The sequence below is a fragment of the Xenopus tropicalis genome, chromosome 5 (assembly GCF_000004195.4).
Source record: "Xenopus tropicalis strain Nigerian chromosome 5, UCB_Xtro_10.0, whole genome shotgun sequence".
Taxonomy (NCBI): domain Eukaryota; kingdom Metazoa; phylum Chordata; class Amphibia; order Anura; family Pipidae; genus Xenopus; species Xenopus tropicalis.
This window is the reverse complement of record NC_030681.2, coordinates 42,699,103-42,725,576: the sequence shown is the minus strand read 5'-3', so window position 1 is coordinate 42,725,576 and position 26,474 is coordinate 42,699,103. Positions and strand designations below refer to the sequence as shown.

The 26,474-nt window shown below is 40.8% G+C and overlaps 2 protein-coding genes and 1 long non-coding RNA gene across 12 annotated transcripts in view; 2 read left to right on the top strand and 1 right to left on the bottom strand.

The window, feature by feature from the left end:
- Nucleotides 1-1,428: 1,428 nt before the first annotated feature.
- On the top strand, nucleotides 1,429-7,684 carry LOC101734088. Of its 3 annotated transcripts, XR_004222769.1 has the most exons (3): nucleotides 1,429-1,664; nucleotides 1,832-7,374; nucleotides 7,542-7,684. XR_004222769.1 is itself a non-coding variant. In XM_012962498.2 (2 exons), the coding sequence occupies exon 2, from the start codon at nucleotides 2,112-2,114 to the stop codon at nucleotides 6,132-6,134; it is 4,023 nt and encodes a 1,340-aa protein (XP_012817952.2). In that variant the 5' UTR covers nucleotides 1,429-1,664; nucleotides 1,832-2,111; the 3' UTR covers nucleotides 6,135-7,684. The 3 variants fall into 3 exon arrangements, 1 of the variants encoding a protein (XP_012817952.2); XR_004222770.1 differs by having other exon boundaries at nucleotides 1,429-7,374; XM_012962498.2 differs by having other exon boundaries at nucleotides 1,832-7,684.
- Nucleotides 7,685-12,509: 4,825 nt separating this feature from the next.
- Nucleotides 12,510-15,747, top strand: LOC108647666. Its single transcript, XR_001924602.2, has 2 exons — nucleotides 12,510-13,663; nucleotides 15,210-15,747. It is a non-coding gene; the product is annotated as an uncharacterized LOC108647666 (long non-coding RNA).
- A 1,422-nt stretch (nucleotides 15,748-17,169) lies between these two features.
- The window catches only part of map4k3 (mitogen-activated protein kinase kinase kinase kinase 3), a 136,164-nt gene continuing 126,859 nt past the window's right edge, over nucleotides 17,170-26,474 (bottom strand). For 7 of the 8 annotated variants that reach the window (XM_012962784.3, XM_012962785.3, XM_031901554.1 and 4 more), the window contains 8 exons: nucleotides 24,998-25,056; nucleotides 24,424-24,527; nucleotides 22,311-22,482; nucleotides 22,114-22,182; nucleotides 21,540-21,632; nucleotides 20,493-20,563; nucleotides 20,073-20,128; nucleotides 17,170-19,214 (listed from right to left, as the gene is read on the bottom strand). In XM_012962784.3, the coding sequence (XP_012818238.1) occupies nucleotides 19,127-19,214; nucleotides 20,073-20,128; nucleotides 20,493-20,563; nucleotides 21,540-21,632; nucleotides 22,114-22,182; nucleotides 22,311-22,482; nucleotides 24,424-24,527; nucleotides 24,998-25,056 (712 nt within the window). In that variant the 3' untranslated portion in view covers nucleotides 17,170-19,126. The remainder of the gene's footprint in view (nucleotides 19,215-20,072; nucleotides 20,129-20,492; nucleotides 20,564-21,539; nucleotides 21,633-22,113; nucleotides 22,183-22,310; nucleotides 22,483-24,423; nucleotides 24,528-24,997; nucleotides 25,057-26,474) is intronic. The other variant, NM_001130347.1, reaches the window with a different exon arrangement.

Below are 26,474 nucleotides of genomic sequence, written 5' to 3'. Positions count from 1 at the left end.
GCTTGTTTGTGTGCACTGTGAATCCTATGATCCCAGGAGGCGGCCCTTAGTTCTTAAAATTTTCTATTTAGGATTACCAATAGCATATACTACTAAAAAAAAAAAAGTATATTTTTATGAAAATGGTTTATTTAGATGAAGCAGGGTTTTGCATATGAGCTTTTTTATGCAATATATTTTTTATAGAGACATATATTGTTTGTGGGGTATAGTTTTTCTTTAAATAAAATTCAGACCATGAAACACAATAATGCCACCTTGTGGTTCCAAAGATAAATTACAGGTAGGTAAAAGATCCCAGAGTCTTTTAACAAGCAGTAAGGCCCTTGTTAAGCTTTTGTGCACTGGAAATATAACATTTATCAATAATAAAGTATTGAAATATTAATATTGAGCTTTTTATCAATAGAATCAATAGATACAGGCTCCAACGTCCTCTGTTAAAAAAAAGAAGCCTCAACCCACCATGAAATGTACTTTCAAAGGTAATTGGTTAGATCCTTAGATAAAGGTTTTTCCTTACATTCTGTAATTATATTAAGGGAACAGTAAAGTCACTTCACAGCATTATTATTGTAATAAGCAGTTCTAGAGGCAGTGTGGATTAAAAAGAGAGGCAGTGTGGATTAAAAAACTGGATTCTGTTTCTCCTCAAGGTTTAAACAAAAGCTTCATCTTGAAATGTTTTTTATAGCCTTTGTAACTGTTTATTGTAGGATACTTGGTATAATTGGTTTTTAAATGTGATACTTTGTATTTATGGTTATATGTTTTACAGATTATGAAGTGTAAAGGACTCCTATGAAGGGGTTTGTCGATTCACATAATTGAATGGCTGCTTGGGACTGTTTGGCATTGCAGCCGAGATGGGGTTAATGGGTCACATGGTAGTGTCACATGGTCTGTTAAGGTATTTAGTGAGTAAATTGTTCACTTGTGTGTATTTCACCTGAAGAAGGAGTCACCCCCGAAAGCTTGTGCTGTTTGTTCATTTCTGCAAATAAATGATTTAAAGGCATTGCCGACACACTGGTGTGCTTCTTCCCCTTTGCAAAGATACATGGAATAAAGACAACCAAACAGCATGGCACCACTGTGGAGAGTAGTCTGGATACATATCTCAGGTCCTCAGGATGTGTAGCTTAACTGTTAAGGATCCCAAACAGCCGACTTTGGATCAGGAATAGCAACTACCTTGATTCCTGGGTCTTAACCGTGGTCCAGCTCTAAGGCCTGTAAGGAAGGGTACTTCCAGCTAATCTCACAAAATGCAAATGGTAAACTAGACACATGCCCAGTAACAGGCTAAAGAAGAAAATGGTAGGGTTTAAAGCCACAGGGGCATATTAACTCTATGGGTCCCTACAGATGTTAGAGCTGGCCCTGATTAAACCTTGCCTCGTGGAATGGTCATTGTCAAAGCTGTGCTGTCAGGACAGATATATGTCTTTTCATTTGATTATAGGTATGAGCAGTCCTCCAGCTCCATCTACTGGACACCTGTAGATATTTCCTGGTGTTAGTTATTTGTTTAATAAAGTTAGCTATTGACCCCTGATGTCATAACTCCAGGTCACAGGAAGTAGGTGTTTTTCAGCCTGTGCAGTTTATCTCATGTGCTCTCAGCTTCCTCCATGCTAAACAGGCCCTATGCAGCATTGTTGGTGAGTGTATACAGTTTTACTTGCTTAATATACTCAGCTTCTGCATCTGAGAGAGAGAGGTTTGTTTCTGTTTGATAGCAGATTTATTACATCTGTGTAATGTATATGTATGCATATTGTTTCATCAGCAGAGACACTTATACCCTTTTTATTTGTATGTATTTCAGTTTTACCCTTTCATCTTCAAATACTCATTAAACAAGTTAACAACTTACACAGTGTGGTGTTTTGAAGAAGGGTTATCTGCCTGTCAATCTCACTTCAGACAGTGAGCAGGACAGAACAGTAGACAACACCACGCATAGCTGATGCAATACAGCACAGTAAAACAACAGCTTGTATCAAGAGGCCCACACGCAGAGTGGATTAGCAAGTACCACAAAGATACAGTACAGCTTCAGTTAACATAGTACCACGTGCTAACTCTTATCAAGATTAGACAGCAAGATGTCTGAACGATCAATCAAAACCAGATCTAGGGTGTCACATTCATCCAGACTCTCAAACCGCTCCCAGGTATCTGACGCTGCGCTTCTCCGCGCAGAAGCTGCCGCTGCACTAGCTCAACTCACATTTACTGGGAAGGAAACAGAGCTAAAATTAGAGAAGACACGCTTAGAAGCTTCAATAGAGATTCTTAACTTACATAAGACGGTGGCAATCGCAAATGCCAAAGCAGATGCATTAGATGCAGCTCTTGACACTACAGAACAAGCAAGTCAGAAATTCACTATGCAGCCTGATGTAAAACCAGAAACTGCTATGCAACGTACCAAAGAATATGTGCTGAAACATTCACAGGAGTACAGTCCATCAATGCCAAGCCTAGAAAAGCTTAGTGAGTACAGAGACAGTGATGTTATCCCATCATCTGAGCAAAATCATAGTATACCTCTCCAGAACATTCCCTTAAAATGTGACTACATCTCACCACCAGATGGTGCTCTGTTACAAGAACAAAAGGATTTCAAACAATTGTATCCTGCTAATGTGAAAACTCCTGCAGCCAGAGATTATAATGACATTCAGTGGACTTTACCTGTTACTAATAAATACAGCTATCCTCCTGTTACACGACCAAGGGTTCCTGATAGAGACAGTCATTCTCCAGAGGGATCATACCAGCACACACCAGATGTGAAGCCAGCGCTCCCTATTAAGCCTGATTCAAACCAACTCACTGGCGATCAACAGATGTCAGACTTAGTGAGATTTATGGCACGCAGAGAAATGATAACATCAGGTCTTGTTCAGTTTGACGAGAAACCAGAAAACTACAGGGCTTGGAAGGTGTCATTTAAAAATGCTATAGAAGACCTTCACCTTTCATACAAAGAAGAAACAGATCTCCTAGTGAAGTGGCTAGGTCCAGAGTCCAGCAGACAAGTGAAAGGCATTCGGGCAGTATATGTCAATGATTCTTGTAAAGGACTACAGATGTCATGGCAAAGGTTGAACGAAGAGTATGGAGCTCCAGAGAAGATAGAAAAATCCCTGTGGGACAGGATTGACAACTTTGGGAATATCTTTGAAAGAGATTGCAGAAAGAAACTTAGAGAATTCAGTGATCTGGTAATAGAACTGTTGGCAGCAAAAAATGAAGGATGCTTTCTAGGACTAGAAAATCTTGATTCCGCTAGAGGAATAGAAGACCTTGTGAAAAAGCTGCCAGATTCTCTAAAAAGGAAATGGGCATCACATGGGACAAAGTACAAGGAAATACATAATGTACTATTCCCGCCATTCTCTTATTTCGTGCAATTTATCTCTCAACAAGCAAAGATGTACAATGACCCAGGTTTTGCTCAGACGTTCCAGACCTTTGGTGACAACAAGCCAGAGAAATACCGCTACAAGAACACCCCTCAGAGAAGCTCCATCAGGGTGCACAAGACTGAAGTATCTCAAGCTACAGGAAACTCTTCTGCTTTCACTGATGCTAAGACCATGGACTTAACAAAAGGATGTCCGATTCACCACAAACCTCATCCTCTGTACAAATGCCGAGGCTTCAGAAGTAAGTCCCTTGATGAGAGAAAGACTCTCTTAAAACAAAACAACATTTGTTACCGTTGCTGTGCCTCAAATGCACACCTTGCGAAAGACTGTGACAAACCAGTTAGCTGCACAGAGTGCAACAGTGACAGACACGTGTCTGCTCTTCATCCTGGTCCTGCACCATGGTCAGTCAGGCCGCCAGAAGGGAGTGATCATGGCGGGGAGGGAAAGGACAACGGTGCAGAGGCTACAGTAACTACAACATGTACCGAAGTGTGTGGAGGAGACCTTCGAGACAGATCATGCTCTAAAATCTGTTTAGTAAGTGTCTATCCTACAGGACAAAAGAACAGAGCAATCAAACTTTATGCTATTCTAGATGACCAAAGTAATAGGTCCCTGGTCAGGTCAGAGTTCTTTGAAATCTTCGGGTCAAAAGGCCAGCAGTTTCCATATTCTCTCAGAACCTGTGCAGGGGTGATTAACACTTCAGGAAGAAGAGCGCAAGGGTTTGAACTACAGTCTCTTGATGGCAAAACCACAATCTCATTACCCACACTCATTGAATGTAATGAGATACCGAACGACCGGACGGAGATCCCAACCCCTGAGGTGGCTCTTCATCACAATCATCTAAAGTCACTTGCTAGTGAGATACCCAAACTTGATCCATCAGCATCTATCCTTATGCTGTTAGGAAGAGACATAATTAGGGTCCATAAAGTGAGGCAACAGATCAACGGACCACATAACGCTCCTTATGCACACAGATTAGACACAGGATGGGTCATAGTGGGCAATGTATGCCTGAAAGGAGTCCATAGACCAGACTTAGTACACTGTCTTTACACCAGAACCTCAGAAGAGAGCTGCAGATCCCTCTTTCCACCTTGTCCATACTTCTACAATGTAAGGGAAAACTATGACATGAATGTATGTGTAACCATGCAATCCTCAGTGTCTACGTACAAATCCTCTTGCAAAGAGTTTGAGGATCATGTAAGCCACAGTATCTTTCAGAGAACAACAGAAGATGAGACGGTTGCTCCTTCTCTGGAAGATCTAGCCTTTATGAAAACAATGAACGAGGGTTTCTACAGAGCAGAAGACAGTAGTTGGGTAGCTCCTTTACCCTTCAAACCACAAAGAAAGCAGCTACCAAATAACAAAGAACAAGTCTTGCAACGTTTCAGGTCCTTACAGAGGTCTTTTAAAGTAAAACCTGACATGAGACAGCATTTCTTTGAATTTATGGGAAAGGTAATCCAAAATGGCCACGCAGAGATAGCGCCACCTCTCAATCCAAGAGAAGAGTGTTGGTATCTGTCTCTCTTTGGAGTCTACCACCCCAAGAAACCCCAACAGATTAGAGTTGTCTTTGATTCAAGTGCACAGTGTTGTGGGGTATCCCTGAATGACATTCTGTTGAAAGGCCCAGACCTAAATAATAACCTCCTTGGTGTGTTGTTACGCTTTCGCAAGGACACCATTGCATTCATGGCTGATATCCAACAGATGTTCTACTGTTTTCTAGTTAGACCTGAAGACAGAAATTACTTAAGGTTCTTCTGGCACAAAGACAACGACCCTGCACAAGACATCATAGAATGGAGAATGAAAGTACATATCTTTGGTAACAGACCTTCTCCAGCAGTGGCCATATATGGTCTTAAACAAGCAGCTTGTCAGGAAGAAAAGGAGTTTGGTGCAGACGCTAAAAGATTTGTAAAAAAAGACTTTTACGTGGATGATGGTCTGAAGTCAGTACCCACTGCAGCTGAAGCCATTGACCTCTTGAACAGAACCAGGAAAATGCTAGCATGTTCAAATCTCCGCTTACATAAGATAGCATCAAATAGCAGTGATGTAATGGCTGCTTTTTCTTCTGAAGATCACGCAACAGACTTAAAAGATCTCAATTTCAATGATGATGATTTACCCATGCAAAGAAGCTTAGGCATCTGCTGGGATCTTAAAAGCGATTCCCTGACCTTCCAGGTGTCATCAGAGAAAAGACCCTTCACACGAAGAGGAGTCCTCTCTACAATAAACAGTTTGTATGACCCTTTGGGGATAGCTGCACCAGTAACCATTCAAGGGAAAGCTCTTCTTCGTGATCTCACCTCGGAGACTCAAGATTGGGATGCACCCCTACCTGAAGGTAAGAGACTGTCATGGGAAGATTGGAAAGAGTCCCTTCACCAGTTGAAGCACATACAGGTAACTAGACCCTATGTATCCGTTTCTTGTTCAAATGCCAATTACAAAGAACTTTGTGTGTTTTCAGATGCCTCCACGCAAGCAATTGCAGCAGTGGCCTACTTAAAGGCGATAGATTCTGAAAGTCAGGTCCACATAGGTTTTGTGCTAGGAAAAGCTAAATTAGCTCCATGTCCGGAACTTACAGTCCCACGACTTGAACTCTGTGCAGCAGTCCTCGCAGTAGATATAGCTGAATTCATAACAAAATAAATCGACACAAATATAGACTCTGTCAGCTACTTCACAGACAGCAGAATAGTTTTAGGCTACATTTGCAATGAAAAAAGAAGATTTTATGTCTTTGTTAGCAACAGAGTTCAGCGAATAAGAAGATCCTCTCTCCCTGAACAATGGCACTATGTGTCAACAGAGAGCAATCCAGCTAATCTGGCCACAAGATCTGTATCAGCAGCACACCTGAAAGATACTATGTGGTTCACAGGTCCACCCTTCTTGAGTCATTCTCACCACTTGAAACTAGAGACTGAAACCTTTACATTAGTGGATCCGGCTCAAGATACAGAGATTCGTCCACAAGTTACAACCTTGAGTACAACATCCAAAGATAAAGAACTCGGGTCTGAACGTTTTTGCAGGTTCTCTAGCTGGAATACTTTGACTAGAGCATTAGCACGCCTCATTCATGTAGCTCATCTGTTCAAACAAAAAGGAGACAGCCAACTTGATCATTGTAAGGGCTGGCACCTTTGCAGAGAACTAAACTTGGTGCATGACTTTAAGAAAGCTAGATCAGAATGTTCAAAAAGAGACTTTTGCAAAAGAAATACAGAGCATTGTAGAAAAGGAAGGCATGCCAAATGATAGTCCTCTCAGAGCATTGGACCCTTTCATAGATGAAAATAGACTACTGAGAGTAGGTGGTCGTTTGAGAAATGCAGACCTAGGACCAGAGGAGAGAAATCCAATTATTGTGCCTGGTCATCACTACATAGCTACCCTCATTGCTCATCACTATCACATCCAGTCAACAAACCAAGAGGAATGAATGGCCTATGGGTGGTGTAACAAAGACTTTCCCTGATAAAGATGGCAAAGTTCGCAAAGTGGAAATAAAGATTGCCAGAGATGGGAGTTCTACATTATTCTTCAGACCAGTGACAGAGCTCATCCTTCTTCTTCAGTCTGAAGACCCTGCTCCCTGATTGGACTAGAATGATTGTGGTGATCTTACAGACACCAGGCGGGGAGTGTGCTGTCAGGACAGATATATGTCTTTTCATTTGATTATAGGTATGAGCAGTCCTCCAGCTCCATCTACTGGACACCTGTAGATATTTCCTGGTGTTAGTTATTTGTTTAATAAAGTTAGCTATTGACCCCTGATGTCATAACTCCAGGTCACAGGAAGTAGGTGTTTTTCAGCCTGTGCAGTTTATCTCATGTGCTCTCAGCTTCCTCCGTGCTAAACAGGCCCTATGCAGCATTGTTGGTGAGTGTATACAGTTTTACTTGCTTAATATACTCAGCTTCTGCATCTGAGAGAGAGAGGTTTGTTTCTGTTTGATAGCAGATTTATTACATCTGTGTAATGTATATGTATGCATATTGTTTCATCAGCAGAGACACTTATACCCTTTTTATTTGTATGTATTTCAGTTTTACCCTTTCATCTTCAAATACTCATTAAACAAGTTAACAACTTACACAGTGTGGTGTTTTGAAGAAGGGTTATCTGCCTGTCAATCTCACTTCAGACAGTGAGCAGGACAGAACAGTAGACAACACCACGCATAGCTGATGCAATACAGCACAAAAGCTTTGTTATTGTTATTTATGAGGAAAGAGAAGGCATCTGAGAGTCTGCAACATTCTAACATCCTTCAAAAGCATATAACTTTATAAAACATGTGTAGTGATCTGCGGATTAGGAAACTCAACCTGCTACGGACCCAGGCCACAAAAGCCCAGGCCTAGGGTGGCACAAATTTAGGGGTGGCATGCCGCCCAGCTGCACCTGAACTTCGCTCACATACAGAGCACTGAGGTCTAGGCACACTGGATATTTCTGGCCGTCCTGTCCCCAGTGCTTTGTGTGTGAGATAAATGGATGCGTGCGATCCTGGGGAAGGGGCAACTGACGGTGGGCGGCCTTTGGCGCTGACCTGCACCCAACCTGTACCCGCGTCTTTCCACTCTGCGTTCTACTTTTGTGTGCGCCTTAGGTTCCAAGACAGGGAATTTTCAGGAGCAGAGGAAGAGTGTACTTCCCCAGTCTGACATTTACCCAAACTGAACCCGCAATGTTTGCCCAAATTTCAACCCTAACCCGCCTACCCTGGTTGCAGGGCAACCCACATATCACTACTCCTGCATATGCCCAGACAGCCATTATTATTATTATGGTTATAATTATTATGAATAGTAATAATCATCTAGCCCAGTGCTGTCCGACTTCTATGGTACCGAGGGCCGGAATTTTTCCGGTCTACATGGTGGAGGGCCGATAATGGAAGCCAGTTTTGACCACTCCCCCTTTTTAAACCACACCCACGTGACACCACACCCATGTTATCACATGACCATACCCATATTAGTGGTGGAAGTACAGCAAAAACTTGCCATAATCTGCCTTTCCTACCCGGCCTATGTGTGCCATACTCTGCCTTCCCTTTGCTGCCCATGTGCTATACTCTACCTGCCTTATGCTGCCTGTATGTGCAGACTGTAGTAGCAGTGCCAGCATTGTGTCACTGTACCCTGCCTGGGTGTCATACTCTGCCTGCCCTATGCTGCCTGTGTGTATGGCACACACAGGCAGCATACGGCAGGCAGAGTATGGCATACACAAGCAGCATACATTGACACAATGCTGGCACTGCTCCTACAGTCTGCACAATAACTATATATTAAAAAACTTTCTAATTGCAGTACCACATCAGTATATGTTCTTGTTATAGTGTGCAGGGTTTATTTATGGGTTTCTACTGCCCCTACAATCTGAGGTGTGAACAGTTAAACAATGTGGATGATTACAGCCTGAGCCTGAGGTGTTAACAATGCAGGGGGTGAACAATGTAGGGATTAAAAGGTGTGAACAACACAGTGGATCACATTTTTGAACAATACAGGGGGATTACAGCCTGAATCTGAGGTGATAACCATGCAGGGGGCCAGTTAATCACAGTATTGATGCCATTTAAAGCTTACACAAAGGCAAGCCATCAAAGCAGCCAGACAGGGGGGGGGCCACACAGAGGGCCGCCAGTTGGACAGCACTGATCTAGCCCATTGGTAAATCCACTCATTTTGCCCCACCCTAAGATAGTCCTTAAAACAGTAAGCAGATTGTGGTGTCAAAGTGTAGAGTACATTTTGATTCATAGCTGCCAATTATCTGGGAGTTTAAAATTCTTAAAAAGGTACATGTGGATGAATATGATATCCCATGCCGGGAAAGATGAGAAACTTCTCTCCTCCAGCAACTTATGTGATATAGCTACCTTTCCTTTATTTAGCTACAAAGTACTGCCACCTAGTGGATATCATGGGACAATACAAATGTTCTCTATATGAAAGAAAACGGAAAGCAATTTGTGGGAGATATTGCTCAATGACATTCAATAAAAATCTGAGCTAAAAACATGTATATAAATTACTGGTGAGAAAGTAATACAGACACGTTCCTATAAAAATATACAGGAACATTTCAGTGTTACTATGAAAGTGGCTTAGTGGTAACTGTAGCAGCGAGCTCTGTTTTCTTCTGTCTGAAAGCCAAAGATAGTGTTTATTTTACAGTATGTACAGTCATTAATGTATCCAAAAAACTTTAACACATCAAGAATTTACATGATACATCACTTAGAGCCAATTTGTCTCTACCCCACATTGTGTTGCATGCTTTACAGCTGGGTCAGGCTAAATTGCTTCAATAGAATCAGCAGAGACCAGCAAGGAACAGATAGATTCAGTAGCAGTTACAAGTACAATTCACTGTAAAGCCACATTGTAATGAATGTCTGTTGGAAAACTGCGTGGAATTACTTCTTCTTTCATTAGGCAGCAGTTCATTTCTTTCATTTAGTGGTTTCCTCCTCCTTTTACCCCTTTTGTTCTCAGAAGAAGAATTATTCAAGTGGTCAGGGTTTCCAATGTCTTCCTGTTGCAATACTGTATCCCTCACCCTTGTTTCAGCTCATAATAATGCACCCTTCAGTCAATGATCCAATTCATTCTTCTCCCTTTTCCACTGTTATAGTAATGCAAACACCTTCGGCTCACTGCTCCCAATGATTACTTTTCATCTTGAAATATTGCTCCCAGTAAACCATTCTCCCGTTTGATTATTGCTGCCAGTAATACCCTTGTACTCAGTTCATTGATCCCAGTAATGCACCTCCATGGGCCCCTCCTCGTCCTGTGTCCTCAGTGACCTCCAGTACAACTGGTTATTCCATAGTATATTTTCTTCTCTATACGACTAAATGACCCATTACTATGATATGAAAATTATTGGAACAATAATTTGGAGCCCACACATGGCCCAGAAATCGTAAGAAACATAGTTTCATATTATTATATTGGTGCATGTATGGCCAGCTTTATTCGGCATTAAACCCAAGCAGTCCACCAGGGACACAGAAGATTCAAGTACATTGGGCCATTCCATTCTTGAGGACCAGAATGGGCACCAATTAGATTTTTAAGGCTCAAGGGATGTAACAGCCATTTCCAATGGTGGCCCTGATTAAACATTGCCTTGTGGAATGGACATTGTTAAGGGTTTGTTATTGTTATTTATGATGAAAGAGAAGGCATCTGAGACCCTAACATTAGGGTTTGAGCTAGGGAAGGTGGTTACCTCCTCCTCTCAGGCAGATCCAGCACTTCTGCGCATGCCCAAGCAGCCAATATTATTATTATTATTATTAATAATAAGGTACATGTGGATGAATATGATATCCTATACTGTGAAAAATGAAAAGCTGCTTCTCTCCTCCAGCACCTTATGGGATTTACCCAAAAATATATTTTTAGCAACAAAGTACTGCCACATAGTGGAAGCCACGGGTCCATGCAAATGTAAAATAAAAACATTGTTACCTTAGTATTGGGGGTCTGGGAAAGGAGAATAATAGAATGAATCAGGAAATCTGATCTGAGGAAGTGGCTCTGTGAGACTTTGCATCATATCAATTACAAAATGGACACAAGAATAGTGAGAGATCTTTGCCACTCCTCCTGTTCAGGGTTTGTCTCAGTTTGAAATGAATGTTAAACTGGGCGTGAGAAGAGGGTGTAGATCTGTATAAGGTTCCTACCACTCACACTGCTCTTTCAATACCAAATACACATGTCCTGCTTTCCAGCCATGTTCCTATGGAAACTAATTGCTTTGTGCCCATTTACAGTATACTCCTGCCAACAGAAAGTGGTCCCCAAGCGTAGTGGTACCTGTAGAAGAGAGCATTGCTTCCTTCTGTCATGATGGGCTGGGGCAGCAGGATCCTTCCATATGGAGTCAGGAACTTTAACCTAAAAAAGATACATAGAGTGGAGGTCGGTGTGGAAAACGTTAGTTTTTGGGTTTTTCAGGCCGACCTCCAATACGCTCCGCGCGCACACACTCCGTTAGTTGCCATAGTGCTGGCACAGAGCGGCATACAGAAGTGGATCCGCTTCTCTTAGCCAGGCAGAAAGGCGCAAGACTGAGAGAAGTGGATATACACTTTGTCTGCCCTTGCCCTAAATAGTAACTGGCACCCTCCCTTTCATTATCTGTTTGTGTTCACTGGGTAAGAGCAATGCTTATCACACACCATGAATGCCATGTAACATTACCAGGGTAGGACATACAGTCAACATAAGAGGCTACAGTCTTTAATGTCAAGTATGTGCTGAACAGGAATCTGTCAATAAGGCACACAGATAATTTAACCTTGTTTTTTTTTTTGGGGGGGGGGGGTTAGATACCCTTTAAAAGGAACAGTAACACCAGTGTATAAAAGTAACTAAAATATAATGTGCTGCTGCCCTGCACTGGTAAAAGTTGTGTGTTTACTTCAGAAAGTCTACTATAATTTATATAAATAAGCTGCTATGTAGCCATGGAGGCAGCCATTCAAATGAGAAAAGGCACAGGCACATAGCAGATAACAGATAAAACACTATTGTATTCTACAGAGCTTATCTGTTATATGCTATGTAACCTGTGCCTTTTCTCCTTTTTTCCAGCTTGAATGGCTGCCCCCATGGCTACACAGCAGCTTATTATATAAATTATAGTAGTGTTACTGTAGCAAACACACCAGTTTTACCAGTGCAGGGCAACAGTGCATTATATTTTTATTACTTTAAAGCTCTTTCATTTTTTGGAGTTACTGTTCCTTTAAGGGCTCTGGCAATGCCTCGCGAGGCATTTTCGGCGATTTGCAGAAATCGCCTGCGAAGCGTGTGCCATCCCACAGACGACTTACATTTTCGCTGGTGGGATGGCAATCCGGGGAGATTAGTCGCCCGCGAACAGGGAGATTTGTCGCGGGCGACTAATCTCCCCGTGTGCCAGAGCCCTAATACTTTGTATTTACTCTGTACACAAGTGGGAAGAGGAGACTGCTTGTTTGTTAAAAAAGATCTTGTTTATTTTACAGTATGTACAGTCATTAATGTATCCAAAAAGCTTTACCACATCAAGAATTTACATCATACATCACTTAGAGCCAATTTGTCTGATTAGTGTTTGAATTCACAACAAAATATGCAGAAAACATTTGTTTTGTTTAGAAAATGCATTGTACAAGTCATGGGATCTACCTGATGCACTGTATGTTCCCGTCTCGCCCTAAATTCTAACGGGGGTGGCTGTATGTTTTATATGGAGGACTGCAGTAAGGTCCACATCCAATAATTACTTCTGCTGCTATCCTTTCCAGTTCGTTTGTCTCTGCTAGAGACCTGTATATCATTGCCTCAAGCAGCGAATGGCCAATATATAAGCAACAAACCTAAAGGGCAAGTACAGATCTATTTAGGGTGTGGTACGGGGAAAAGATCTGCCTGGATTGGATTTCTCACACAGTAACAGCTTCACAACCCAAACTACATTTGTGTTGGCAAAACAGACATCCAACTGGCAACCCTTAATGTATGTGATGTACCCCATGTACACTTCTGCTTCCTGCAGCACCACAACACAGCATTCAGTATATATGGGAACTATATATACCTGCCTTTCATCCTCTCTATTCTTTCTCTATAAGAAGCTTACGCTGACCTTTATGATACAATTCATGTCCTGTTTTATCTGGTTGACAAGGAATGAAGAACCATAAATATATCATCTTAGTATTGCCCCCTGGTGCATTAGGCTGCCAAAACGCTGGGAGAGCTGCTCCTTTGGCAAGGTCTGTGAATGAGCAGATCTTAGCAACCCAGCTGTTCCAATTGATTAGATCACATATGGGGGCCTGTGCAGACTCAACAGGTAAGGGTGCAGATGTAGTCATCTGAATGAAATGTGGCTGAGTCTTAAATAAGGGTTAGTGAGGCCCTTGTCTTATGAGCCCCTTGTCTTATGAGCCAATAAGCTGCAGATTGCCAAGAGTGGCCAAGTCAGCCGGCTGTATCAGCCTATGTATGCCCAGCTTTATACCTTACTGTAGGAGCAAGTACCTTATGTGCTGGAAATGCGGCATTCACAAGGGAAGAACATCACTTTCTCCTAAGTAACAGCAAACACAAATATCCATTTTTAAGAGGGAGAAACACTTCCTTAAAAGGTTGGCATGGGCGTCCACAGAAGGGGGCAAGAGGGGGCACTTGCCCCCCCCTGGAAAAGTAGCAAAAAAAACAAAAACCTTACTCCGTTTCTGCACTTTCCCCTCAAGCCCGTTTTTGCTGTGCTCCGATTGGATCTTTCTTCTTGTGGATTCACCAATCAGAGCACAGCTTCCTTGACAGACAGTAAAATTGACCAATCAGAGCACAGATGCACACAGGGATCGGGAGATTTTGCAAACTGGAAACAGAAATAAAGACTGAAAAGATGAATCTGCAGCTGTAACTTTACCTAAGAACCAACTCTCAACTTTTGCTGCAGTTTTCATCCCACAGGTACTATACCCAGGCACTATACCCAGGCACTATACCCAGGTACTATACCCAGGCACTATACCCAGGCACTATACAGTTCTAAAGAATCACTAGCTGACATTAAATTGTTTAATTTATAATCTATCCCCTACCCTAACACATGGAGGGTAAGTTAACTCTTTCCCTCTGAAAAAGCTCATTGTGTGTTTATATATGTGTTGTTGTTTTTTGCACTTACTATTTTTTTTTTTTTTTGTCATTGTTTTGTTCATTTATAGTAAGTTACAGTGGGGCCAATGTTGTGTATCAGTGCCAGTGTTATAGTGCCAGGGCCTGAATATCTGCCATCAGTACCCACTGCTTCTCATGGCATATAATGTGCTGGTTTTGTAACTACGGACTGTGTCTCACTGTATATAATGGGGAGTCAGTACCCACTGCCTTTCTTGCTATAAAACTAACATAAACACATCTAAAGGGGTGGTTCACTTTTAAGTTAACCTTTAGTATGTTATAAAATGGCCTATTCCTAGCAACTTTGCAATTGGTCTTCCTAATTAATTTTTTTGAATAATTTGCCTTTCTCTTCTGCCTCTATACAGATTTCAAATGGGGGCCAAAAAATATTGCTCTGCGAGGCTACAATTTTATTATTATTATAATTTTGTATTACTTATTTTTCCAAGTAGGCCCCTTAACTATTCATATTCCCATCTCTTGTTTAAATCACTACCTGGTTGCTAGGGTAAATAAGACCCTAGCAACCAGATAGCTGCTGAAATACCAAATGGAGAGCTGCTGAACAAAAAGCTAAATAACTGAAAAACCATTAAAAATAAAAGTGAATTCGAATGCGAACTACCCCTTTAAGCTAACTGATCCCAAACACAAATGTTTGCAGATCCCCTAACAGAAGTGCGCGTATGAATACTTTTACTACTAATACTAAACATTTTAGGGTAAAAAAAAAAAGCACCCCCACCCGCACTTTTGTACAGTATCCCTGGGAGTCAGTGGGAACGGCAAGAGGTAGTTGGGAGGTTAACTTTTTACGTCAGCAGTGAATCCACTAAGTGTCACATTAGCTATAGGTCAGTCTGTGTATGGGCCATATTTAGCCTCCCCTAGTATCATCCTGCAAAAAAAAAAAAAATATATATATATTTATCTGTTGCAGGATGATGCTAGCTTACTTGCCCCCCCTTGGAAAATTTTCTGCGGACGCCCATGAAGGTTGGATTTACTTCCTGGAAGTATTTATGAACTGCATCTGCCGATTTGTTTTTTTTCAGATACATTTGATAATTTCTACTTATATTACTGAAACAGTTTAATAGTGTGCTTTCGCAACCTAACCTGCTGCAAACAACTTCCAATGCTTTTTGGCAAATGAAATTCCAAATCACAGACTTGGGTGGGGCCAGTTTGTGAGATCAGGGGTATCACTATCTGACACAATTGTATTGTACAACCATGCAACCATTTGGGGACTCACAGAGCAATAACTATAGAAGTAGCCATGCCTCAGATATGGGAATCAGCTGATTTGCACAGCAATATTATTCCCATTTATCCTTCATTACTCTTTCAGTTCTTGACCAATTAAAGGTCTCAAGTGCCTTATCAGGCAAATCAGTTACCTCTGTCTCACTGTGCCTGACTGAGTTGCTGGTTGGAGCTAATCATGTGTGGGTTAATGACAGTCTCAGCAAATAGCTTTAAAGGACAAGTCAAGCCCAAAAATAATTTTTTGCCTAATAAAAGTAGACCATTCTAAGCATCTTTGCAATATTCATTCATTATTTATTTGTAATGTTTTTTTTTACTTTCCTATTCTCTACCCTGGGGGCTTTGGCATTTGAAACAATGTAACACAAGTCAGCAGACTGACAGACCTGCCTTGCTGGAGGAGACTGACCTTTGCAACATTGTTTAAAAAGTAACAACCAGGAGTTCAGCAAATGCTGCTTTCTATAGAAATAACATTTACAAATAACTTTTAAAGCTCTAATAATTTTTAATAAATTGATATTGGAAAGTTGCTTAGAATTATGTTTTCTTTCATTAGGCACAAAATTATTGTCCTTTAAATGGGGTTTTCACCTTCAATGTCCAAATCTTATTAAACCACCAACAATGCTCTCAGTGTGTTAGAAAATCCATTTTCCATAAAATAAAAGTAAAAAGGACACTGTAAAAGCTACTTTCTATACCGGTTATATCAGTCCTTCTTCTGTCTCTCTGATCAGTTTTCCTTAAGGGATGGGAGTGGCCTATTTTGAACCTGACACACAGAGAACTTCCTATATGCTTTCATCATCACGCCCAGGCTTTGCCCTTACTTTCTTTGTATTGGACCAATTCATTGGTTGCTTGTGCACTCTAACCAGTTGCATAAATTGAAAAGCCATTGGATAATGTCTCCCTTGCAATGGCATAGGCAAACAGACTCAGCATATCACATACTGTTATGTTAGATTTGCAGCACTTTGTCACAGGCACAGGAAGCAGTGTCAGACTGACAGGAGACACAGCCAATAGGAGTCTGCTGCCAGTACTATGTGTGGCATTAAAGAAGTTAAAAAGTAACTGTAGTATTTATAGGGGTCACTGTCTCCTCCCCCCCAGCACAGGGTCTGTGCAGAAGTGAAGGATCAGCAGAGAGACTATTCTGAGGTGAATATCTCTTCAGCTCAGGGTTGGACTGTGCCGCCGGGAAAACAACCCGGTGGGCCCTGGCGGCCAAGACCCAACCTGTCGGTGCTCCCCCACCTGACGCATTTCACTTACACGCGATCAGCGGAGGATGTTGGCCGGAGGCCGGGGCCCCTGTTGGTGGGATGGGGGTTAGGGGGCGCGGCCGGCAGGGGCACCTTGGGGGGGTCAAACTACCCTGCTTCAGCTGCACATTTTTTGTTAACTATGTATATGGAAAAGATTATTCTTATATTATTGTGCTAATGTAAACTGTTAGATTGTTGTAGAATGTTGTACAAAGGTGAACAATCCCTTTAAACTTCTAGTCAATTCCAATCACAACAATGTACACAAATGTTGGGTTGCTTTGCATTACTGCAATGGTATACAGGGACATATGTAACCAATTGCATGTCTCCTTACATATGTTAGAATTTAAAACAATGTCTGTACCACAATACGGCTTAGCTTACAGTATATGACAGTGCCACATAAATGAGACAAGGTGCTTTTATTACATGGACAATATACTACCCTCCCTTTCAGACATGACTTCATTCAGTTGGGCTTATGTAAAAAAGGTGCATAAACACTTTCTGAAATTTCAGAAATATAAATATTAATTTACACAGACATACCCTATTTCTCACATTGAAAGAAAACTATTATAGTCTATTTCTGACTCGTGGGACAATTTCCCTCCCACCCCTTAGGCTGGTTAAGTCATCCAGTCCTGCCATGATGGTTTCTTGGACTTGAATTCCCTCTGCTTTCCATGGAGGGCGCTGCACAGATTCTCTGGAAAGGAAACAGGTCTGTACAACTAGTAAATTGATCTGTATGAATACGTAACAGAAACATGAGATTTCAGGTTCTTCCTATAAAACAGGCATTTCTGGCAATTAAAATACCTGGCTCTAAGATAATATACATTTAGTGGTAGACAATTACAATTAAGAGAAAAAAAGCTAAAATCCCTTTACTGTATATGAACTATTTAGCATAAGCACTGAGAAAGGGGAGTCTATTTAATTGGAAGAATCTGCAGTCTGGGATGGGACTGATTCCGTCTGTCACTGAAATGGATGATAGGCTACTTCATAGTAAAGTATAAAACTGTGCCCTCGAGGGGCTGATCTTGGCACTTCCATAAAAAAACAAAACAGCATCTTTAATGTGTAATCTCCTTTAGTCTATTTGCATGAGGTAGTACCTAAATTATTTTGGCCGCACTGTCACAGGCATCGCAATGGATGAAAATAAGGCAAAAAGAAAACAAAAAAGCACAGACACAGTATTCATGAAAAACACATATAAAAAAGAGGAATGTCTAGGTTGTTCAGTGTGTGGCTGAAATGTTATGTGTCCATTAATGGTAAGCTTGTGGCCATACGTGCTTCATATTAAACACTTGGCTTTGCCATTGCGCTAGTACACACACAATATTTAACAAGCTTTGGTGTTCGGGAACCTGGGGAAAGGGGGATTCAAAGTGCAGCTTATATTTGCCAGGAACCTACGGCTGCTTGGAGCAGTGGATTTTGCGCACCAAAGCTAGATTTCTTACTATATATTTACGTGAGCCAGTGAACTGCTGGTCTGTGTACATATATATACCGATCTATATATACACACACAGACTCACGCACATGTACAGACACCAACATACACATATGCTCACACAATACAGTTTAAGGTAATGTGCCTTCCTCCAAACATAATACAACAGAAGCAAGCAAACTAAAAAAAAATATTAGTAACCTAAAGCCAATGCATTTTCACAGTAGTCACCTGTTAACCCTGTGACACAATACATCACATGACAATATCTTGTGCAAATAGAAACACCAGTGTACTTGCATTAAAGTTAAGTGTGTCATAAAAATGCTTACAACTTATCTATAGATTAAAGTTCTTATTACATTATACAAAAATGTATATTGGCCTTACTAAATTAATTACATTGAATAAAAAAATCCAATAGTGTTAATAAAGGGGTTCCTTTGCAAGTGGCTGTTTCATCCTGAGGAAGGGGCACACCTCTCAGAATGTTGAACCCGCCAGCGCAAATCTGCTTTCCGATCTCACAACCTTTACATCTGTACAATTAAGACACTTGTATGTCATAAAAGGATCACTATCTATGTGAGTGATTCGAGTATGACTGGAGTTACAGCCACAGCAGGCGTGTTGGGGGGGGGGGGGCAATACTACCTGTATGTACAAAGTTTACATATTTGTGACCACAGCACTTGTGTGGAGGAGTTTAAGAAAAAAATCCACACCATGTCATAACAATTTCCTTATCTTTGTTTCATGCCACAATAAATTATTTATATATTTATATCTCTAGAAAACGTAGCCACTAGATGCTGTGGTCTGACGTTGCAGGTTGTGGTAACATGGCAGGTGTAGTGTGTCCTCTGGTGATGTCTGGCTGAGCAATGAGGTTTTCAGTAGCTGTTCTCATGGCCTGCCAGAATGTATAGGTTGCTGTTGGCTGTAGGGTTGTCAGTTGGCCGGCTTTCCAAAACAACAACCCTATAAAAAAAGAGGAATAGTCAGTTCAAAATCTTATTTGCTAAACTATTCAATTAGTTGGGGATCACTTGTTGCTATGAGCGTAGCACTCTCACTGCCACATTATCTTCTTTCCTTTGCAAACGTCTGCTACAAATTTTAGGGCTCATTACCTTGTGAATACAGAACTGACAAATGCAGACAGTGCTGCACTCACAGGGAGGAACAGCTGGGAGTGCAAAGAGCTGTAATGTTGAAGATGTCCACAAATATGGTGCCCTGTTCCTGCTTTTAGCACTTTGTTCCCTGCCCTGTGTATAATAAATGAGGACTTTTATTTTTAGCATTTGGAGATTCTGCGTGGGCCATAAATATATGCTCTCTGGAAGGCAATAGGTAACCACAATATAATGGAATATATGCTAATAGGCAACTTTTATGGTGCTGGAGAAGTTGGCATTAATTGTTTCAGCTTTTCGTCAGAGCTGCCTTGTACAAACTGTGAGCACCTACCAGCACCAATGCATACAAAACCATAGCTCCCAATACTTAGAGTGCATCTAATGCACACATTTACAGATGAGAAAGCTGCTTGTTCTAATGACTGACTGAGAGTGAAAGAGGCATTAGATAATACATTACGGGGTATATTTATCATGCTGTGCAAAAAGTGGAGTGAAGCATTACCATTGATGTTGCCAAGGGCAACCAATCAGCAATTAGATTTCAACAGTTAGAAAACCAAAGCAAAGCATCCGATTGGCTGCTATGAGCAACATCACCGGTAAAGTTTCACTTCACTTTTTACACAGTATGATACCCTTAAGTGACGAGGAGAGTACTATGTATCAGGCAAATGCAATTCATCATGTAAGTTACCTGTCTGAACCAAGAAGTCGGAATATCCGTGTGCTATCTGAGATTTCCTGTGTGATCTGAAAAAAAAGATAATATCAGTAGTTCATATCAGATCACCTCAGACTGGACATGAACAACAGGAAGGCCACCCTGTTCCTTACATTACAATTTTTGGTACATGTATTATGGCCCGCAGACCCCCACACCAATATCTATGTACTGTGGATATCTGTCTGTTCTGGGGTCAGGCCAGTTTGAAAACATAACTTGGTATCAAAATTATTCAAAGATCTGAATATAATTGTCTCCAAATAATATTAAGTTCATTAAGAGCTCTGACTGATGTCACACATTTTTATGATGGATTATATTTCAAAACACCAGTATTGTACGGATGGCAGTTGATGAGGAACATTCAAACAGTCTGAATTTAAGACTTACTTCATTTGATCGAAAGCTTCTGCCCTGCATGCCATGCTTCCAGAAAGCCAGAACACTGTCCTGTAGGCAAACTAGGAAAAGAGATATTGGATCACGCACTATTAAACTGGGGTAAGGCGTTTTCAAGAGAATAAAACCTTTATATGCTACAATGAGGTTTTTAAGTGCTACTTATTAAAAATGATCCTACCTTCATCATATGAAAAGCATTTCAATTCCTTTGCTCCAGGCTTTTTATTGTGTAACTGAAGCTGAGAGATATTGGGTTAATTTGATCGTTTGGCCCTAGTGCCAAATGATCTAATTAAAACGGCAGGCATAGATGCTGTCAGACTTAAGACCAGCCAGATATCGGTCTGGTAGGCCTGATGGCGATGCCCATACATGGGCAGATAAGCAATGTTGTGCCCACTGCAATAAGTACTTGGATGGCTGATCACACATAAGCATTACCAGCTTTTTGTGAGCAGCGACTGGAACAAAGTATACCTCTCTTACCTACACAGCTATGCAAGATACAGGGGCAAGTGCTTCTTTACAGTCAGATAATCTGATTTGATAACCCAGATCTCTGTCTGCATTTGTACAAATTAGCCATTGGTTGGCTACTCTATATAGACCATTTGTAGACCATTGCTAAAGATAAGAACATTCTTTGCACTCAGACAGAGAACTAAGGCTCATGACACACAAGGTAATTTGCTCTACCACTGGAAATACACTGGGGAAGAACTTCTGTCAGCTCTCAGACCATATGCCACTGAATAGTATCTGCCTCTCACTAATGGTGGATGTTGGATTTGATCTCAAAGAGGTTCATTTAAGCCCACGGCAGGCAGCCTGAGTGGGGACAAGCATCTCTCTGTTGATGGAAATATATATATAATATATAGTACAAACATTCAATGTACCATGGCCTTTATTATTTATGTTGGCAAGGACGTTCCTGAAAGTAACAAAGAAAAAACTTTTATAATTCTCTAAATTACCCTTATGTAGCGTCCCACTGTACAAGGGGAAGAACAATTGAGATTATTTTTTACCTACCTATGGATTCTATTTGAAAATCAAATGTAAGTTCTGAAGACAACTTGCGGCTAGATTTCAGTCTTCCCTGAAGATTTACAATCTTTATACAACCTGAAATAAAAATAAGTGGACACATATTAGAAGTGAGCCTTAGATGTATAACTCATCTTGTATCTCTTGGCTCATGAACATCATTTATGCCCAGAACAAAAAAAAAAATCCATGGCTAAAGGTTAAGAACTTAATTATCAATAACTTTGGTCGCTGTAAACTATAAAAACCCACAGCCAATCGATTTGCACCTCACCATTGCTACAAACTGAACTTTTTCTAACCTCCCAATTTTGTACCAGATTTTCTAAACAAACAGAAAACATGATATTATTCTGTTTGATGAAAAATGGCCAATGACTTAAGAAAAATAAATAAAAGTAGCGATGACATGGCAATTACCCAGAAAAAATAGCCAGTCTGTACCACCATATAGGATAGGACTTATTTCATTTACTACTTTATCTACTTGCAGTGGATCCAGCAAAGCTTTACAGGCTTACACCAAAGACAAGGCAAATCGAGCATTTATGTAACTTACGGTCCAGGCAGACAAGAATGGTGTCTCGCTCCAGCTGTGTCACATGTACAACACCTGACTGCGGAGTATCTATCAACAAAAAGACCAGGAAACACAATTCAATGACACTTGACTAACATAAATTGTGGGTGTAACACAATGAGTCAAAAACAATGCACAGCATGGGAGCTGTTTGCCTATTCTAAGAGTGCACTGACCTGTTTCTGTGAACCATGATGAGGTAGAGTTCGGATTGACCGTCTCAAACCGCACTACTTGGTTGAAATCAGTCCCTTTGCTGACACTAACACAGACCAAGGGGTATTCATGTTCAGGGACAACAAGCATCTCCAGCAGCATGAGAGGACAGGGCAATGGGAAGTCAATGTGCTGGGGACAAGAGAAACCTTCAGTCAGAGCCTGGCAGCAAATGCTATTCACCCATGAAAGGTTTAGAAACAACTGCACCCTTTAATAAAAGATTATCCTGACTTACTCATTTCCAAGGGTAAATTCTTGGGCAAAAACAACATTGATAATTATAGCACCTGCACAGATCAGCCCTGTATTGGGGTTTATTCCACAACAAACAAAAACTCTTCTGAAACCACCCATGCTGTCTTTTATGGAACCTGTCTGATACAGCTGCATCAGGCTGTTTTTGGTCAATTGTACATTTTAATGCAGAAGACCACCTGGACCAGAGGTGCATCCCCTTGTATAAGCTTTAAGGGGTTTATGTTGAAGAGCAAGTTCAGTGCTGTCAAACCTTTTCCTATGTGGTAGGACAATTCACTGACATAGGGGTGCTCCAGCCATGAGGCAAGTTGAGAAACTTGCCTCAGGCAACAGGTCCCTACAGGTTACTGGGGGCAGCAAAAAGCCACTGGATTCTCTATCAAGCAGGTCTCCTGTTTCCCTCAATGGGGGAATTACTGTCCAATCTGAAAGCTTTATGTGTTACATTTAAACAGTGGCAACCAATTAAGTGGATGACAAAGCTTTTTCTATCTGACCCAGTAACTTGATGTTTGTTCCTTCCCCACCCCTCTCCTATTATAAACCTTGAAGGTTACAATTTATGTTGCAATGCAGACAATTTTGAAATAAAAACAAAGAGAACAAAAAAATCAGCTCCTGGTAACTTTTTAAATCAGAATTTCAGCTCTACTAGTGCACTTGCACGCTCTGCACTTTTAATGTGGCTCCCCTGAGCCCACTGAAAGTTAATTGGAAAGGGGGTGAGGGGGGCCGCATCACTTTAGCTTCCTCATGGTGGCAGAGAAGCTAAAACTCCCTTGATGCTACATGTTTGTGGCCCGGATTATGTTGAGTGATTGTATCCTAGTCAGCAGTCTATAAAGCCCATCAGCAGGTGGCGGTGGTGGTAGGGGGCTTAAAAATCTATTGGGAGGGCTATATCTGGCCTGAAGTTTGACTGCCCTGGTTCAGCTGACTGCTGACATGGGTTTACATCTACGTAAGACTAAGTCAAAATGAGCAAAGCCAACCCACTGTGCCATGGGACTGCAGGTGGAACTATGCAAATGATCTCTGTGTCCCAGAAGCGTGCTTTGCGGAAGCCTCTCTATGAAATCCAATACAGAGCGCTCAGATTGTCATGATATCAGCCTAAAGAAAAGCCATACCCATCTAACCTAATGTAACACTATATTGGATTATATATTTGGTAGTTCAGATCTTTAATTTCATGCCTGAGAGTTTTCCTCTGTTTTATTGTCAGTACCCAATGACTGTAGAATTAGGTGCGCCATGGTGTTTAGCCAGGAAACAGCCAAGTCATTTATCCTCCCAAACAAGCATGGGAACCGGCCACTCATTCACTTATATTCTGTGCTCCCCTCACTATACAGAAGTGTCTGGATAAACAGCGGGGCACACAGGAGAGAGCAAAAAGCCTACTTTACGGAATTATTAGCGGAAGATACTGATATATTTATTTATTATAGAATGTCCATATTTTCAATAATATTTCTCCTTAATGCATTGCCTGGTATAAGCAAATCCATGACAGTAAATACAACAAGGTCTATTCCAGTAGCCAGGCTAACTGTGACTGATTTTAATTTTTTAGCACTTCTCTTTCCTTCTCTATGCAGTTTCTTACTCATTCTAAAATTCAGCCAATGTCTGGCAGTAAACAATTTTAAAGTGAAATAAAATTGGCACAAACAAATGCCAGTTGCAAAGATACCAACATTACTATAGTCTACAATGTGTAAACACTAATTCTTAGGTGAACTTCCCCTTTGGCCGTTTTATTAAATAGTTGCTCTGTTTGACCTGCATGAGAATGAGACTTGTACCAACCTTGATTAACATGAATTTTTGCATCGGTTCAACCCACTCTAATAATACGATGCTGGACTGCAGAGCTCCACACAGGTATTTATGGCTTGTATAAGGATTTCTTACTGCAAATATGTAGGAAGAGAGACACGCATTAATGACATAAGAGCAATATCGGCAGCCAGTGTAGCATATTACTAAGGGACTGATATTATATTGATATTATTCACTACAAATTACTCATGCAAACAGCAGCACATTGATATTAATACAGACCCCAACTATTCCTTATAGCGGCAAAATGTATAATTACCTAATTTCTGCCCCCAGCCCTCTCCTCTCCTACCCCTCTGCCCAACTCACCACTGGGCCTGATCTGTCTTTTGTATCATCACCTCACCCCTTTTGCATCATTACCCCACCAACTCACAGGCCTGTTCTCTTCCCTAGCAAACTGGCAAGGAATTTCTGATAAGAATATTGGCAACCCTAATGAAAGCAAGCAACTGATATATGTAGTGGATTTTTATATTTAAGCCCCTTATGCACAGGGCCTACTATTCTGTGATCCTTGTACATCTGCTGCAATGCTTACCAACACAGCACTTCTGACACCATTTTGTATCAGGGATTTTTGTGGAAACGGCAAACTTCCTGCAGAACAAGAGTGAAACATAACAGAACATGAATGCACAGTACAATATATCCTGATAAATACAATGGACTGAGCCCACAGATCAATATTCATATTGGCTAAGCTATAACTTGTGTTGTGCAGGAGAATGCACTGGAGTTTGTTCAATCCTCCCTAGCACAGTAAATCAATGGGCAGTGTGTATTTAGTAAAGGATTCTGTAACTAAACAAAATGTACAGGATTTATTCTGTTTTCTCTTAGTGGTGTGATACTTTGCCCATAATCACACTCTCTGGTACACAAACAGGTTCATTAGGCTTTTCACAATATCTGGTTTCAGTTTAGAAAGCCTTCCACAAAATATGAGATTTTTTGGGCCCTGAGTGACGATATTTAATAGTAACATAATTATCAGATAGAATAACTCCCTGCATGTACCTATTATGCCTCCTGAGAGAACAATAGGCATACTACTCATATATTTGGAATTAAGTGTCTCTCACTGCAAAAAAACATGGGCACCTTTCCAACACTGGGCACATTTCCACCTGGGTAGTAACCCATAGAAATTAATCGCTAATAACTTTTGTTCTACCAGCCGGAAGCAGAACAATACTGCCCAGGTGCATATTTGCCCAGTGTTGGCATATGACCCAACAGTGCTTCAAACCTACTGAATGGAGGCCAAGCAAAGATACTACCATTTTTCTGGTTGGTTGCTACTATTAACTGCATTGCTCTAAATCAAATTAAACCAATTCCAATGTCTTTATTTGAGATGTTTTAAGGAATAATTTGTAAGTAGGGAATCATACAGAAGATGAATATGGCAGAAAGATGAAACTGAAATAAAGTTACAAAACAGCCTTTTGCTTGAGGGGCAGTTATTATATTCTATATATTTATGAATCATAAAGGCAATAAAGGGTGGTTAAATTCCTTCAGTACTGAGCTCTTATTAGGGAAGTAAAAGTTCAGGAAGTACGAGGAAAGGAACACAAATAAGGATAATAAATGAAATCTGAAATTTCTTTTGTACACTATACATATTACCATAAATATGCCTGTCTTTCTCTGAAGAAATACATTTAATCTTGTTAAAAGCATAGCAACCCTTTAAATAATATATGCTTTTTCTATCTGTGCATTGTAAATATAAAGGAAATAATGTATAATACTTATCTCATACTTTCTATATCACCTAAAAATAAGGGTTCTACCTCTTCTTCCTCTGCCTCTCCCCAAAAAAATCATCTAATGCTTCCCAAAGACTTCCAATTATTATGTCATGTGATTATACTATCAGTACTGAACAGACTGGGAACATGGCTTTTCAGGAAGGGTGTTAGCTTTAGGGTACACAACACACATCTGATATAAAATGCATAGAGGCATTATCCCAGCTGCACCACACAGCAGTGAGTGTCTATGAGAAA

Bases quoted from the DNA above. Each gene is read 5' to 3' on its own strand.
- LOC101734088 (XM_012962498.2), top strand. From the start codon at position 2,112: ATGTCTGAACGATCAATCAAAACCAGATCTAGGGTGTCACATTCATCC.